The 16,621-nt window shown below is 44.7% G+C and overlaps 1 protein-coding gene across 1 annotated transcript in view; it reads left to right on the top strand.

Annotated features, from left to right (window-relative positions):
• The window catches only part of ATP6V1C2 (ATPase, H+ transporting, lysosomal 42kDa, V1 subunit C2), a 19,616-nt gene extending 3,849 nt beyond the window's left edge, over positions 1-15,767 (top strand). The window contains exons 3-12 of the mRNA XM_009704004.1: positions 3,137-3,222; positions 7,999-8,093; positions 8,783-8,874; positions 11,119-11,217; positions 12,287-12,355; positions 13,281-13,373; positions 13,802-13,895; positions 14,205-14,302; positions 14,711-14,840; positions 15,672-15,767. Of these exons, the coding sequence (XP_009702306.1) occupies positions 3,137-3,222; positions 7,999-8,093; positions 8,783-8,874; positions 11,119-11,217; positions 12,287-12,355; positions 13,281-13,373; positions 13,802-13,895; positions 14,205-14,302; positions 14,711-14,840; positions 15,672-15,767 (952 nt within the window). The remainder of the gene's footprint in view (positions 1-3,136; positions 3,223-7,998; positions 8,094-8,782; positions 8,875-11,118; positions 11,218-12,286; positions 12,356-13,280; positions 13,374-13,801; positions 13,896-14,204; positions 14,303-14,710; positions 14,841-15,671) is intronic.
• The last annotated feature ends 854 nt before the right edge of the window (positions 15,768-16,621 follow it).

Below are 16,621 nucleotides of genomic sequence, written 5' to 3'. Positions count from 1 at the left end.
AGCTCCCTGCTAAACTGTTGTTAAAAAAACACACCTGCCAGTAAAGCCAGGCAGTGCAAACCTGTCAGTGCTGCCTCCTGCTAGGGCAGCAGAGAAGGGGCAAGGGTTTGCAGGATCTATTGTTTCCACGTACTTTTATTATTTATTTACGCAGGGAGGTGGAGTGTTTTTCCATGTCACCTTGTGGTAGCATGGAGCGCTCTCAAGCTGACAATCCCCTTGGTCTCTCTTAGCCAGGGGTTCTCCTGTGTCCTTGGTTGGCAGAGCATTCTGCAGTGGCCTCAGATTGCAGGGCTTCTGCTCCCCCCAGTATTTTGGAAGCCTAGCTGGTGGCACCCTTTAATACACACTATCATCTAAAGAGTGTTAGATGATTTTTCTTTTTTTAAAGTAATGACATCACAGCAGTTTCAGAAGCAAAATGTGAGAGTCTTCCAAGCCATAGTAATAGGCTAAATGGAGTTATTCTCTTCACAGGTTTTTATTACTACTTTTCAAGGCAGTTTAGCTGAAACCTTCTTCTTTTATAACATATCATTTGAGCATTGCTATTTGCTCAAGGTGGGATTCATCTCACCTAAAGGCAGAGGTTTAAGGGTTGGATGTGGAAGCTGCTTGCTCTTGGATGTCACTATAGTCGATGGGGCTCCTCCGGGGGTCTGATTCCTCTCTCTTGCCCCAGACATCAGTGGTGCGCAGAGTCTGTGTTCTGTCTTTGCCTGGGGAATGTATTGGATGAGTGAATCCCACTTGCATTTCACAGGATGCAAGGCAAGGCACAGAGACTAAGCCAGGACTGGAGAACATTTCTCTGGCGCGGTGTATACATGCATACATCCTGGCCGTATCCTGCTGCAGGGACCTTGGGATGTGTGGGCTGGAAGGCAGCCAAGCCTCACCTGGGCAGCTAGAACTGTTGAGTGCATGACAGCACGTACCTGTCCCACTGTCTATACCTATGGAGAGAGACCACAGCTAACTGTCTCCCAGCTGTCAGGTTAGCCGCCAGCTGCTCTCAACGGTAACTAAAGCATCTCGGGCCCCTTAGAAAAGCTACTGGTTTATGCACTTTCCTGTTGGCTGCTTTCTCTCTAATGTCTATATCCTCCTGCTATACTGGTCTTACCAACTGGGCTGGAGTACTGTCTTGTTCCAAGTTCCGGTGGCTCCCTGAGCATCATGAAGGAGCCAAAACCTAGCTGTGTCTACAAGCTGAAAATTGCAGAAGTGCTTGGCAAGGTCTCAGCTGACGGGGAACTGCTGTGTGGACCCTGCACCTTTTCCGCAGGCCAAGTGTGGGCAACAAGTGTTGTGCTCCAGCAATGCTGACCGGGCCCTGGGTCCCAAAATGGCTGCAGCCAGATGGTGAAAAACTGCGGCAGCCTTGAGAGAGAGATGTGAACTGGAGCACAATGGTGTAAATTCCTCCTACAGGCACTGAACTGCACCTGTCCAGGGCCATGAAAAGAATAGTTTGGGTTGGAAGTGACCTTTAAAGATCCTCTAGTTCCAACACCCTGCTATGGGCAAGGACACCTTCCACCAGACCAGGCTGCTCAAAGCCTCAAACACTTCCAGGGATGGGGCATCCACAGCTTCTCTGGGCAACCTGTTCCAGTGCCTCACCACCCTCATCATAAACAATTTCTTCCTTATGTCCAATCTAATTCTACCCTCTTCCAGTTTAAAACTGTTGCATCTTGTCCTGTCACTACAGGCGCTGGTAAAAAGTCTCTCTCCACCTTTCTTATAAGCCCCCTTTATATACTGAAAGGCCTCAATAATGTCTTCTCTTCTGCATGCTGAATGACCCCGTAGCAGGAATTCTGACTACTGCATTCTTGGCAGCATCAGCAGTCTCAGATTTTTCCTCCCGATCACAGGACTGGAAAACATTTCCAAAGACTGTGAGTTTCTTCACAAGAATGGAGATAGAGGGAATCTTTGCCTCTCTGAATTACTGCTTTTAAATGGCCCATATAACTGCTTTGCAGCACATCAAAGAAAATCCTTTTCGCTGATGCTTTCATGGTATCTGTACCTGGGCTGAAGTCCCTTTCCTGAATTCTTGAAAGCCACAGGATATCACAAGACACATTGTCCAAACACTGTAGGTGCCCTTTCAGTCTCCAGCTCATCTGCAGCTGTAGCAATCTCCCCTCTGTAAGGGAAGAAAGGGACAAGAAGCCTGCTGTTATGCTCCACTCCCAGTCACCACGCCAAGGATTATATCCACTTCGTGTCTCTGCCGATTTCATGATCAGGCAGTTATTTTTTAGCTGTTGCTTTTTTTTTTTTCCCCACAAGGTGTAATCAACCTGGAATGGTTAGGGAACTGAAGGCCAAAATCTGTGAATATTTCTGAGTACAGAAGGATACTAGAACAACCAGGAAGGCTCTTGGCCTGTATGAGATAGATACTATGAGATGGAGCCAGGGGATCTACTGCTGGGGGCACTTGATATGAATCCATATTTTAAAATAAGCAAAGCATAAGTAGCTGTGTGGAGACAATGTTCTCCAGGAGGGGCTTTGTTCAGATCACTGCTCTGAATCGGGCAGAAGGAGGATTTGAATCTAATTCTCCCACACCTTAAAGAAGTGTCTTGTCCACCATGCTGAAGAGAAGAGTGAGAGTTCCCTAAAGAAGAGGAATAAGAAGGAAATTCTCCCTGTCAAACAAGACAGCATTGTCATTTTCCCCTGAGTACTTTGTAAAAACCTTATCCAGCAAGCCCTAAGGATTTATTTAGCATCCCATGGAACAGATTTTCAGCCAATGTTGTCTGTATGTAACCTCTTGTTCCTCCATCACCTTTGGAGTTTTAAACATGGGTTTCTTGCCTTCTGGTGTCTGCTATGAATATCATGAGTGTACAGAAGACTGAATCTTGACCTGGAAGTCTAGAGCACTGGGGAGATGATATTACCTATATGTTTGCAGAGATCAGTGTATTTAGAAATAAGGCATTTAGTTCTGCAATATGCCATAGATTGTTTATCATCATATGAATTGCAAATTAACCTGCCTTGCTTCAGAAGTGTTTTGTTTGGGCATGTTTATGGGATCATTTTGGCAACTATTTTATATTAATCTTGTTTCTCCACTAACAAGGCTTCTCTTGTTACACTTAAGCATAATAAAGAAAATAGCCCAGTACATAGGAGAAGTTATGGAGGACTCAAAAGATAAAGTCCAGGAAAATCTTCTGGCCAATGGAGGTAGGTGCTGTGAATGTGGTTTTTTCAATGCATGGATGCTGCCTTCATTTGCTGCAGAATATGAACATGTGGAATTGAAACACTCACACATTAGAAAGGACAGCCATCAGCAACATTTTTTAAGAACACATCTAGCCTGCTCCCATTTTTCTCAAAGTTAGCAGAAACTTTATCCAGCACTAGCTTTGCTTCCAGGACAGTGTTCAGCATCTAGTACTGAACTAGTTTCTAACACTGGAGCTGAGGAGTGAAGAGGAAAGCAGGAGACATCCTTCTTCACTCCTAAAATGACCTAGCACCTTTCTGTGCCCCATATGGGCTTGGTTTCTTACAGACAGCTAAATCTCATTCTGTATGGCTGCATGACATCTGTCAGTGAAGTTTAGTCATTTGCCTTCCCTCCTACAGGGCTGGGTTAGGTCACGTTGTTAACTGTGGATTTCTGACATCACAGGTGGACATGTGAGGCAACAGGTCCAAAGCATGGAGCCAGGGCTACAGTCACCAGGTTGTGCCAGGGGCCGGCAGGACATGCACATGTGGCTGCTGTTGGGAGGAGATGCTCTCCAGCAGTGCCCTGCCCTGGCTGGCAGCAGTCATGTGGCAGAGAAGAAGAGCAGGCAGTGACAGCAGGGGCACTTTTGACATGCCGAAGGGCTGTGGGAGCCCACTACCTTACTGTATGCTGCCATACATCATCTCTAAGTAGTCAATGTGGTGTTTTAATAACCTCCATGAACTAATTTTCCCACTTTATTATCTAGTATGGTACTCAAGGCCCTAAGGGGAGCCTGTGTCAAGGACAAAATTAGCGTTTAGAAAATGATGGCTCCTAAATCTCCACATGTTTCATTAGACCCTGGGTGTGTTTCAGAGCAAATTTGTCCCCAGCTATCCTGGAAAAATACAACAAAATTGGATGTGTTACACATGCTAATTACAAGATTGTAGAATGACGCTTTTAAACAAAGAGTGCACACTCCATCACCCTTTGACTGTCTGCAATGTTGTACTTCAGATCTGTATGAGTAAAGGATGGGGAAGAAGTTCTTTCAGAAATGTTCTCATTGCATGACATAAGACTGACATTTGATGCGTGCAAATGCTTGACAAGTACAATAATCCCGCTTACTGTGTTTCAGGGCTAAAGGATAAAATGAAATGTCTCAAAAGTATGTTGGGGATTGATGATTGCGGTGTTGTTACAAGCATGCATTTGTGTGTATTAGTGCTAGAGACAAGTCTTGGTCTGGTTGTAGAGATACAGTGATCAGGTTACGATGGATTTCTCAAGTAACAACCTCGTAGCTTGATCACGATATCCCTATGACTTGAGAAACAACAAGTTTCACTTATTTCATTTGTTTCCTCTTTTTATACCATTTTCCTTTCCTATCAGCTCTGCATGTGTTGTAATAGAAGGATGTGGTAATTACTCGTATGTGTTACTAATTTCTGTCCTCTGTCTGCATTTGGTCATCCAAACAAATCATGTTAAACTAAGACCTTAACCTTTCCAAGATTATTGACTGCATCTTAAGAAATTGAGTCAGCTTTAGAATATGAGGATTCCCCATATATATTCCAGTGTCATTCTTCATAAGCAGCAGCAACTTTGCTGTATGAATTCTTCTTCCTCCCCTTTCTGGTTAGCAAAAGGACCCTAAAGTTGAAGGCTTCCTCGAGGTTGTGAAATCAGAAACAAAATTATTAGACATGACTTCTTGCTCCATGGTCCCATTTCAGACTCTTTGACTGTCCCAACTCCAATTTTGTTTTAAGCTGCACTATACAAGTTTTCTGATTTTTAGCTCAGCTGTATATAATCCTGACAGAAGTTTGGTCCATGAACAGATAAAGATGGTGGCTGTGTGTGTAACAATTGTTTGGTTAGATTTGTGTGAAGAAAAGTGCAAAGTACTAGAAAATACAGCACTTTTAGTGAAGTGAACACACACACTACTTTCCAGTGGGCAACAGTTGGAAACAGCCACGTGGAGATGTCTCTCTTATAGACGGAAATGGGTGTTTGTGTAATAAAGGGAATTTCAGTATATCACGACAGCAGGAAATGCTTTCTTGCTTATGACAGAATAAAAAATGTGAAATGTAAATAAAGCTTTTCTTCAAAGATTTGGACCAAATTCTCTTCCATTTCTAGTAATGTTAAACCCAAACAAATTTTAAAATTTGGTAAGTGGTGGAATAACTCCATTCTTTATAATGAGCTCTAAACAAAGCAAAATGGGAAGCATAACAATTTTGAAGAATTAAGTATTTTGAAAGGGAAGTATTTAACATTGCCTCTTAGAGCTGGGTGAGTAAATTAGTTATGAGAGATTCAGGCTGTGGGATCCCTGCGTAGCTGTGAGCGCGTTGGGGTAGGTAGGAAGCACCTCTCCTGGATGGGCAGCTACGTGAAGTCTTTTAGAAGTGACTTGACAGGTTCCATAAACGAGAGGTGCCATTCCAGGAGCATCAGGGTGCTTGGACTGCTTGGCATTTTAAGCTCAGTTCTGTTAGTGTGTTCACGGTAGTTTGTGCCATCCCCAAGATCAGGCTGCTTAACTAAACTGCACCAGTGCCAGAGCTCTGCTCAGGAGTGAACTTGTAAAATGGGCTGTGAACTCATGCTGTGCTTAACTGCCTACCCTTTGAATTCTGCTGAGATTCAAGGAATGTGAGGATAAAAAAGGCATGTGTAGGTCTTCAGGGAACTTTCATATCTCCTCAGCTATAAAAAGGTCAGTGTCTGTCTTTAAAGAGCCTGTGAATACACTCTTCCTCCGCACTGCCCAGTAATACCACGCTCTTTGCCGGTTTCATTCTCATTGAATTTACCAAAGCCTAAGCAAGAAAGCTTGGAAGAGAGGCAGTAAGATGAAATCCTTGTGTCGCGTACCCTGTGTTGAAATGTTCTATGAACTTTGTTGCTCAGGTATTTTTGACCTCCCTGCCTTCCCCCCCCATAGACCACGAGCAAGCACTGCTGGAGAGCTGCACACACAGGAGCCGGGTGATAGCCCTCCCTGTCTACTGCAGTTTTGCCCCCTTTCTGCACCCTCCCTGTGCGGGAGAATTTGCTGATTCCCGATCCGACCTGAGCAGGAAGGGTTGGATTTTTGCCTTGTGACTTCTGTCCATTGGATGTGGGGAAATTTTACACAGCTGTGGTTTTAGAAAGAAGGGGAGAACACCATCATGCCAGTGCTCTCTGCCTCCCAGGCAGTTTATCCCTTGCTAAGAACCCTGTTTCCTCCTAACGTGAGACTTTCCATGGTTTGGAAATATAATAGGGTAAACTGACTCTGTTGTGGGGCGAGACAAGTCCATGGAAAGGCTAGTGCTCTCCTGCCAAGGGTATTCGGTATCACACAAGACAGGGTAGTACCCTCAGCCTGGTAGTATGGCAATTACACAACTTTTCACATTACTTCTCATGCATCTCAGTTCATAAAGTTTTCCCCACAGCCTGGAAGTCCAGCCCATGAGAAACTGTGTTCGAACCTCCCTGTGGAACTGAATTAACTCTCTGGACAAGGCAGCAAAGAACACTGAATGGCCCCAGCATGCCCCTCCTTTTACTTGGCACCTTGAGCTTGTTTTGCTCCTCATCTGCCCAGAGCAACTTCCCAGATATTCTCCATGTTTACCCTCCTGGTCTGGAAGGAAGCCCACCTTGCAGGTGACATTGCCTCTTTGTCTAGACATTGATACCCTGCCTGCTGCCTTCCTCTGGCCTCCCTAACCTGCCAGGTGACAGTCCCAGCCCCTCTGCTTGTTGTGGCAGGATGCGTGACTTTATTCCATCCCATAAAGTTGCCAAAGAACGCTACGTAGGGGTGTGTTTGGCATCCTAAGGGCTCTCGGGACTCGGGCAAAGAGCTGTCTGATTTCATGAGCTGCTAGACGAGAATTCTTTGTTTGGTACCATAATGTACCAAGCCTTAATGTTTTCTAATGTTAAGGAGCCTTGGTCTGCAAACAGAGTGAAACAGCATGATCCTCTTCTAGGAGCTGAGTGTCGTCTGTGTCATCTCTCCTCTACTCTGGGAAGAAGCTGTAGCTCCCTGTGGTCTGAGGGTGCCTTGTTTTGGGGGGGCTGCATGCACAGGTACCTTGTTGTGAATTTCTGTTGTTGGATGCTGTGACTGGATTTATCCATTTAGAGAAATACCATATAGCTTTGTGCAAGATGGGGAGCTCTGTGCACAAAGTCAATAAGGAATTCCTCATCACACCTGAATTTGTTTGATTTCTAGTGAGTTCTTGACTGAATCACAGAGAAGTGACAGCAGCTACGTTCTTAATACCTTTGATCAGACTCTCAACAACCCTGAGTGTTATTGCTGGTCCTGGGTGAAAACTATTTTTCTGATAGCTCTCACTGGGATTAAATTCAGGCATCTTGCGATAAGGTTGGGGTTACATGAAGCTATTTCTACTATAAAGAAGAATGGTTACACATTGCTGTGTCCTGCTGATACAGCTAATTTTACAGTAATGCTTGTTCTATATTGCTAGGTGTAATGCAGAAAAGATTTCTGGTTCAACTTCTAAGGGGGATGTTTAGAAAGATGATTGGATTGGGCATATGATCTGTGCGGATTTGATCTAGATCAAATTTCTATGAGGATTCGGAGGTCGGCTTCTGGTTCACTCCTGTCTCTAATGTTAATCAAAGTTATGCCTAGGTTGTAGCTGGGGACTACCACCCAAACTTTGACCTGCCTTCTCTTAAGCTATCTGCTTTCATGCATCTCTTTGCATTTTCAGTTGACCTAATTAGCTACCTGACACAGTTTGAGTGGGACATGGCCAAATATCCCATAAAGCAGCCGCTGAAGAATATATCTGAAGCATTAGCAAAGGTAAGTTGTACTACAAATTTTAAGAGATGTCAGCATGAGGAAGCATGTCTTTTGGCAGTTTTTGGTCCCTCCTCTCACAGCAGTCAGTGAGAGCTTTGCCTTTGGTTTGGGCAGGAACAGGCTCAGAAGCACATGCTTTGTACTGAAGCAGTTGGTATTATTTTAAATTCTGCTGTAATAATAATGGTCTGTAATAATAATAAACCTATCCAGTCTGTAAGTATATGGCACTTTATCAGATTTACTAGAGTACATTGACAAGCTTTCTGCACTTTAATCCCCTTCATTGTAATCTTTTATTGTTTTTATATACTGCTATATTATTCTGCATTTTGGAGTTCTTTTGTGAAATTGTTGGCCTGACGTTAAATCAAATGCATTGCAGGCTGGATGAATTATTTACGCTGTCAGTCCATTCACAAAGGCGTGATGTGTTGTTCAATATAGATAACAAATCAAACTGTGAACTTGCTCCTTAGGTACAGCTGTTACACAGACAGCAACAGCTAACTGAATCCTACTTTCTGCAAAGGGGGGCTCTGACACCAGCTCCCTCTTGTCCAGAAGCCGGTGGTTTTTTGAGGGGCTGACAGCTATGCCCTTACGTGGAGGTGCAGAGGTAGCAAAGGGAGGGGGTGAGGACAGTGCCTCAAGCACTGAGTTGACTCACTTTTTTTACTTTCTTTTAGCAAGTGACTCAAATAGAAACAGACCTAAAGACCCGATCAGCTGCATACAACAACATTAAAGGAAATTTGCAAAGCCTGGAGAAAAAAACTGTGTAAGTATAGCACATGCCTGTTTGCATCTGGAACGCTGCGTGGCTGAACTGAGGACAGTGCGTGCTCACACCCATTGCTGTGCGGTGGGCCATGTGTGTTCTGGTGGCAACAAATTTCTCTGGCTTTGGGGCATGCTGAGCATCTACAGACCCAGAGAAAGCCAGCGGGGGACCTGGTGTGATCAGCATGTCTCAAAATCAGCTTGGGGAGGCTGCAGTTCCTAATAGGATTTTATTGGCAGTGTGAGCAGACAGTCTTGGAAAGAGTCAAAACCAAATGCACTGTATTGTTCTGATGAGATTTCAGGGAGTCAGAAATTAGATGAGCTGGGTCAACTGGTGGATTCCTTTGCAAGACAGAGCTGTTTCCTGTGTTCTGAAGGGCATTTTCAGAGCTCCCATGGGAAACAGCTCTGTCTTGCTTGTTGCCTCACCTCACCAGCATCCCACTTACATTTTTCTTTTCTTTGTTTCATTCTGTTGGTCCAGGTAATGCCCTGTCAGGGCTTGCCAAATGTTCTCTCTTCTGTCTTCAACTACTTATGGTCTTTACCTATGTCAGTGCTGACACCTGGATTTTTTTCCAGGGTATCACTGGGGAGAATAGTAAATTCCAGTAAGTCATAAATTTAAAGCAACTTAGATGATGCTGTGCAAGCCTTTGCCCAACACATGCTCATGTGTGCCAGTCTTTCCTACTCAGACCCCTTGGTCTAGGCACAGGACACAGGTCCTTGTCTTCCTGGCACTGCAGCCAGCCAGGCTGGCAGCCTGCCTAGAAACCAGCCTCTATCCAAGGAAGATACTCACAGGGGCTCAAAACAAACTCCAGGGTTGTTAGAATTTTGTTCTGAATGTGGAGCTAAAATGAGCATGCCTGGCACCAACTCCACTGAACCCAACGAGAAACCACAGAAAAAATACTTCCAGGTGGTGGTTCAGAATGAGGTTGTCAAAAACCTGCTATCCCTCATGGAGACCTGCTCAGCATGCGAACTGCAGTGCCCACGAGGGTCAGCAGAGCCATATCCCAGTTACATCTCCCCCTCCCTCTGCTGAGTTCCTGTGTCCATGCCTCACCACCGCCAGCCAGCACCACTGGCCTGTGCTTCCAGCTTGGTACAGACAATGTTAGACACATTTGTCTCAGGCTGCATGCATGTGGATAATCATGGGTGGGAGGGACAAGGGGACATTAGCTCCCATTTCCCTTTTCTTGGCACTGTTCATATTTCCAGGACACTCCTGCAGAATCTCTCCAACTTCCATGTCAGCTTTAAGCACCCGGACAGAGGCAGAAGCTCTGTATGGGGAACATGAGCAGTGCCAGGCCTTCAGGAAGGTGATGAGGGAGAAAAACAGAGACCTCATAATCCAGACCTACCTTCCTCTCACTGTCCTGTCCATCTGTAAATGCTGGCATCTCTGGTGTCTACCAGTGCCAGCTAGCTTGGGTTGAACAGATGTTACTGGCCAGTTAATTAATGCTTAGACTGGCACAGCAAACCTCAAACCAAGAACTACTGGTTTAGGTCCTTCTTCACTCCTGCCCAGTGACAGGGAGGGCGGCTGCTCTCTTCCCATGCACGAGTGCCTCCCAGCTAGCCCCAGCCATCTACACTTCCTTGGTGTGCAGCACTAGTGGGATTTAAATTAATCAAGTGGGCTTAGATTGTGAAGAGACCCCCTCCTGCAGGTGCCACCTGTGCAGGAGACTGCTGCTCCCACTGTCCTTCAGCTGGAGGTATCTCCGTGTGCTTGTCCATGGCACGCCAGGTATGCCAGGGTTGCTTCGATGGCTTAGGTCCACAGTGACACTGTTTGCTGTGACTGAAGCATGGTCACGCAGGCAGCTCAACAGGCAACTGGAGAAAGCAGGTGCCTCCCGCAAGATGCAGCAATGACTGGGAGCAGGGTGGTAACTTCAGATGTGCACTTCCCACGCATCTACTGTAGAAACAATAGCAGCAGAATGGTGTAATTTCACATAAAGGGCATAAACTAGCCTAGTGCTAGTCACCAATATTCTGCCATTAGTATTAGTTGCTTTTTTATTTTTTCAGTTGCAGTAAAAATAACTAAATGGACATTTTAAAAGTGTAGACGTTCCTTTAGCCACCTCCTTCCTGGCTTTCTTCCAGCCCAGTACACACTGTTAGCCACTATACCCACAGCACAATACCTCCAGTGTGCTGCTGCTGCGTTCCTGCTAGCATTATTTTTTCTTTGTCTTCTTCACCGTAGGGGAAATCTGCTGACTCGGACCCTAGCAGACATTGTGCATAAAGAAGACTTTGTTCTGAATTCCGAGTATCTTATCACGCTGCTCGTCGTGGTGCCAAAGTAAGGCAATAGTGTGTGCACAGGCACTCCGTGTGGCATTGAGTCTCAGGCCTAAGCACCGGATCCAGGCAATACTGGGTTGGGTTGGGGCAGTTCGTCAGTGCCATGGCTGGGGCACGGGTGGAGCTGTTAGAAAAGAGGAAAGAATAGTTTCTGCCAAGGGTGGTGCTGGCACAAAAGAAAGAGGCAAAGACTGCTCTGAACTCAGAGCGGGACAGAATCGAGATGTAGGTTTTTAATGGTTACAGAGTGGGTTCTCAAACAGCCTCCTGGTAGGAATAGTACAAGTGAAAAAAAGAGAAAAACAGATTCCTACTGGAGCTTAGGCAGTTTATAAAAGGAATTAGACCTGTCAAACTCACAAGGCCTCTGCTAGCCATGTATTTGTAAGGGCCTGCATGTAGGTTGACTGCCATCACCGTCAGTTGTGAAGTTACATGATGTCCTTCTCAGAAGCCTATGCAAAACTTTTCTTCTCCGTATAGCCCTGTCCCAACACACACACAGCGTACCAAAAAGCTATCTATCTGAGGTAAGTTTATTGAGTTTATTATATGCACAATTTTTCAGATTCCCCCTATAAACAGACTTCTCGCTTTGCAAACTCTTGCCATCCCCTTGACCCCTTTCTTCCAGTGCTGGCACTTGCCACGTTTGCAGTGTAGCACCAGATCAGATCTGGGCTTGCACATAGGAGATGTACCACACCTACCCACAGATCAGGGACAGCTTGTGCAGAGGTCCTGGAATGTGGGACGTTGTGTGGCAGCCTGAAAGTATGTGCCAAAAGCCACGTTCTTCCACCATCAGCTTCCTGCTCTGGGCCCTTCCTCATGCCAAGACCCAAAGTGAGGATTGAGGGTGCAGAGTTGAGGGAAACATCTCTGTAGCTGGTGACTAGGAGAGGAAAGGATAGGAGAGGTTTAATGTATCTTAATCACATAACCCAGCACAAAGAGCTCCAACCCTTCTACCCTAAGCCGTTAGCTTAATTAACTATATTTATCAACACATTTGCTTTCTAGTATATAGTATTTATTTACTGTGCTTTGTTTTGTGTTGCTCAAAGGTCAAGCTACGTACAGTGGCAGAAGACCTATGAATCCCTGTCCGATATGGTAGTGCCTCGCTCCACCAAGTAAGTGAAATTCCAGATTAAGGTCCCTGTTTCTTTCAGAGATCCCTGACATATTTCAGCTCTTCAAATTGCTGGATCCTGGAAGAAATCACTTGTCTAACGCCTGGGCTCCATGTTAACATATAGATTTGCCCTATCTCATTCTCCATTGAAATCTCTGTTGAAGGGAAATGCAGATGAAAGAAAAAAAAATCATCACTGTTTTTTTTACAATTAGCCTGTTGTTCCATTTTCCAGTGTTGTAGTTCTTTCTACTTTCAACCATGGCCTTTGCTTTTTGTCTAAAACAAACAATTTGTTACAATAATCCAGGCATAATTCAGACACAGGCAATCACATACAACTTTATGGAAACTACTTTTTACAAAGATCAAACACTATCTTTGCATCTTTAATTGCTTCCTGCTGTAGAATAGGATAATTCAGTGTACTGTCATTTGCATTAGCAAACGCCATATTAACTTACCCTTTCATCTAGAGTAAAAAATCCTTCCTAGGAATTAAATATTCCACTGCTTAGCTCACACAGACCATGAGGTCCAATCCAGGGCACAAGAGGTGACAGTGCTGTTATCTGAAATGGAAGAAACAGAAAGCACAGAGAAGGAAGCAAGCTGTTTGCTACTGCTTGTCTCAAAAACACAAGTGCAGGGAAAGTCAGGGAACGTTACCAGGAAACACAAAAAAATCAGGCAGTCAGAATGTGTGTGTACTACGATAGGTTCATGAACTTAACTTGTGGAAGTTTTATATTGGAGATAGCATGGCCAGTGCTAGTAAAGTCTTTGTTCCCTATTTCAGTCACAGCAGTTCTTGAAAAGCAGGGTGTTGTTCAGTGTCATAAATGAAATAAAGAACTGCAAAAGAGGAACATAAAAAAGGCATTTGGCAGGTCAAATCACAGCAGTGGATTTCTCTCCTGCAGAATGATTGCTGAGGATGCAGAGGGAGGACTCTTCACCGTGACCCTATTTAGAAAAGTGATGGATGACTTCAAGGTGAAAGCCAGGGAGAACAGGTAAGAAGCACTGATTGCTAGGCAGGGCAGGCTAGCAAACAGTGATGAGGATAAGGTGAGGCTTGTTCTGTGTGCAGTACAGCTGAATCCGTCACTGGGTTTTAGGACTTCTGTACTGTTTGGGCTGCTGCTGGCCCTAAAGCCACTGAGAAGGCAGGGTGGGAAGGAGCTATGGCAGCAGATCCAGTGATGCTGTTCTTTAAGCACCAAACTACAGATCCTGGAATTGCCCTTCCTGCTGTCATGCTACTGACAGCAGGAAGCTTGCTTTCTGGGGGTGACTACAACTCCCACCCTCTGCATACTTTACCTGGTTAAATGGCTAGCAGCTTTGAAACATCCTGTACCTGCTTCTCCAGAGGCAAAGGAAATGAGGGTGCACATTGCCTGGACTATGGCTTCTGAGAGCAAATGTCGTTCAATTGTAGGTTCATGGTTCGAGAATTTTATTTTGATGAGAAGGAACTGAAATGTGAAAAGGAAGAACTGATGAAATTAGCTTCTGATAAGAAACAACAATATGTAAGTAGCAAATCAAGTCGATGGCCCACATAATGACAGCCTTTGCTACTGGAGTGCCTGAGCACCTCTCACTCAAAAATGGCTTTATGGTTTCAACAGACTCCTCTGAGCTCCATTTAGCCCAGAAAACTGAGGCACAGGGTAGATAACACAATTTGCCCAAGGTTACTTGAGTTTCTGGAAAGCTGGGAGTGACTAACAGGCTGCCTGAGAATTCTCTCAGCAGCCCACGATGACTTCAGTGGTGTTAGCTATGGAGCTGCTTCCCACAGCGAGGGGATCACAATACTGTTGTGTGTCTTCTCACAGGGCCCGTTACTGCGCTGGCTGAAAGTGAACTTCAGTGAAGCATTTGTGGCTTGGATTCATGTGAAAGCCTTGAGAGTTTTCGTGGAATCTGTCCTGAGGTAAGTGGGTAAACATGCCGTGCCGACAGAGATTCCTGTAGAAGTCAAAACGTACAGCTTGCTTCGTGGGGCAGTTCCTTTGTGGGAGGGAACATCCCCTACACACCTTGTTCCTAGGGCTCACAGGAAACAATACAGATGACCACAAAAAAGGTGACATACAAAGTTGATGAAAAACAGTTCTTTGGGGGCACTTACAGGGAAGTGGAAAAGAGGAAGACACAGTTTAGTTGACTTTGAGCTTCAAAACAAAAATGCTTTCAGGTAAGGAGGCAGCAGACCACCACTAAGATTGTTTCTGCAATGCACCATCAGCTAGCGTGCCAGGAGATGGAGGAGGGAGAAGGGCAGGAGCAGAAAGGTGTGCCCTTTCCTAGCAGATGATCGTGTATGTTGATGTGTTTCAAGGTATGGCCTCCCAGTGAATTTCCAAGCAATGCTGCTGCAGCCAAATAGGAAGTCTGTAAAACGCCTGAGGGACGTCCTAAATGTGGTCTTCAAACACCTGGATGAAGTTGCAGCAGCAAGTATAATGGATGTATGTATCCGGACTGCAAGTGCACATGCTGTAGCTTGTCTCAGCTCAGCCACATAAACACTTTCACCGTCCAGGGGCTAGAGCATGTATCTCCTCGCATCTTGCTGCCTGGATGCAGCTCTAATCCCTGGTGGTTACAGATTGGATTAGGGGGAGAGGTAGGCTCAGATTACGATGGAGATACAGAGAGATTGCTGACATTTTCTGTTGAAGCATCTGATGTTTACAGCTACCAGACTGAAACAGGCCTGCTCAATTATGGCAGTTCCTTTAGGTAAAACCCTTCAAGTCTTCTACAGAAAACATTCAGGTCAACACAAGTAAGAAAAATTAATTCAGAACTAAATGCTAGCACTGTGACACCTCCATCCCCTGTAAAAGGTTGCCATTGACTGAACACCTCAACCTATGCCTTCAGCAAGCAGCAGTACTTGCTTTCTCCCTCTCTGTATCTTGAATGCACAAACAATTGAGGATAAACAATTAGGATAAACCCATAGGTGTTAAAACAGCCTAAAACCAGCAAGCCTAAGATGCCCAGTGCATGAAGGGAGGAGAAAGGAGTTTCTCCAGAGCTGAAGCACACAAAAATGCTACAGTATGCATTCATAAAGTTGCAGCCAAGCATGAATTCTCCATGCTAACTGCATTAGGCAGCCTGACAACAGCAGGCAAACACCACATTCTCAGTGACGAATTCCCATCTGAAGCACAGCAAATACAAAACTCCATTCCACCTCCGGAAGAGGAGCACAAAAGCAATCCCCGGTAGCTTGGAACTGCGCAACAGTTTGTTTGCTGGTACTAAAGTCACCTTGTTTCCTTTTGCAGCCTGGCATGGACATCCCTGGTTTGCAACTGAGTAATCAAGAATACTATCCTTATGTCTATTTCAAGATTGACCTCAGTCTTCTTGACTGCAGTTAAAGAAAAATGGCTCAAGCTTCATCTATTAATTTTCAAGATCCTGATGTTACAGTAAAACAATCTTTAGCTGCAGGTGCTGTAGCAGGGTAATTGCATAAAATCTTCCTATCACTTCCAGTAATTTTTACAGTGACTTCAATATAAATCTCTCTCATTCAGAGTTTTACAAAAACATATTTCAGAGGCAGGAGGTACTATGGTAGTATTTATTTTTTTTGGTAAGTTACAAAAAGATGGAATATCTATTGGACTTGAAATAAAACAATTTAAAAAGTGTAGTGGCTAATGGATCTACTAGGTGTATACAGTCCTGTTTTTCTAACGAAGCAAACTAAAAAAAACCCAACGCAACAGAAGAAGAAAGCATCAGAGCAAAACCCAAAGTTTTAATTTAAAAAAACAAAAGCTTAAGAAAGATCCTCAAAATTGCTGTGGAACTTGCTGTAGCGTGACTTACAGTCCCAAGTACTCCTAAGTTTAGTTTTTGCCAAGACATTTCAGTTCGAACAGTTCCATTAGATCTCATCTGCTGGGACAACTTCAGAGTTGGGGCACGTTTCCTGCACCAAATCAGCAGTGAAGTTCCCAGTGGCTACACATGGTTCTTACGCTGCCTTTCCCAGGGAGGAGCCACGGGCCATCTCCTACAGACACTAACTGACAAATAGCCATAGCCAGTTATTTCCTTGAAAGGAGGGGAAACTTTCAGTTCTTTCATTCCTTAACTGATCACATGAGGGTCACTTCACTAGACACCAATACACAAGACATGGAGAGCAACAAAAGGGAATAGTATTTTTATTAAAAAAGCAGCAGTAACCATCCCCCTTCCCAGTCCTGATTTCCCTTCCAAG

The sequence above is a fragment of the Cariama cristata genome, unplaced genomic scaffold, assembly GCF_000690535.1.
Source record: "Cariama cristata isolate BGI_N322 unplaced genomic scaffold, ASM69053v1 scaffold20737, whole genome shotgun sequence".
NCBI lineage: Eukaryota > Metazoa > Chordata > Aves > Cariamiformes > Cariamidae > Cariama > Cariama cristata.
The sequence above is the reverse complement of the archived record's forward strand: the minus strand, read 5'-3'. Positions and strand labels throughout refer to the sequence as shown.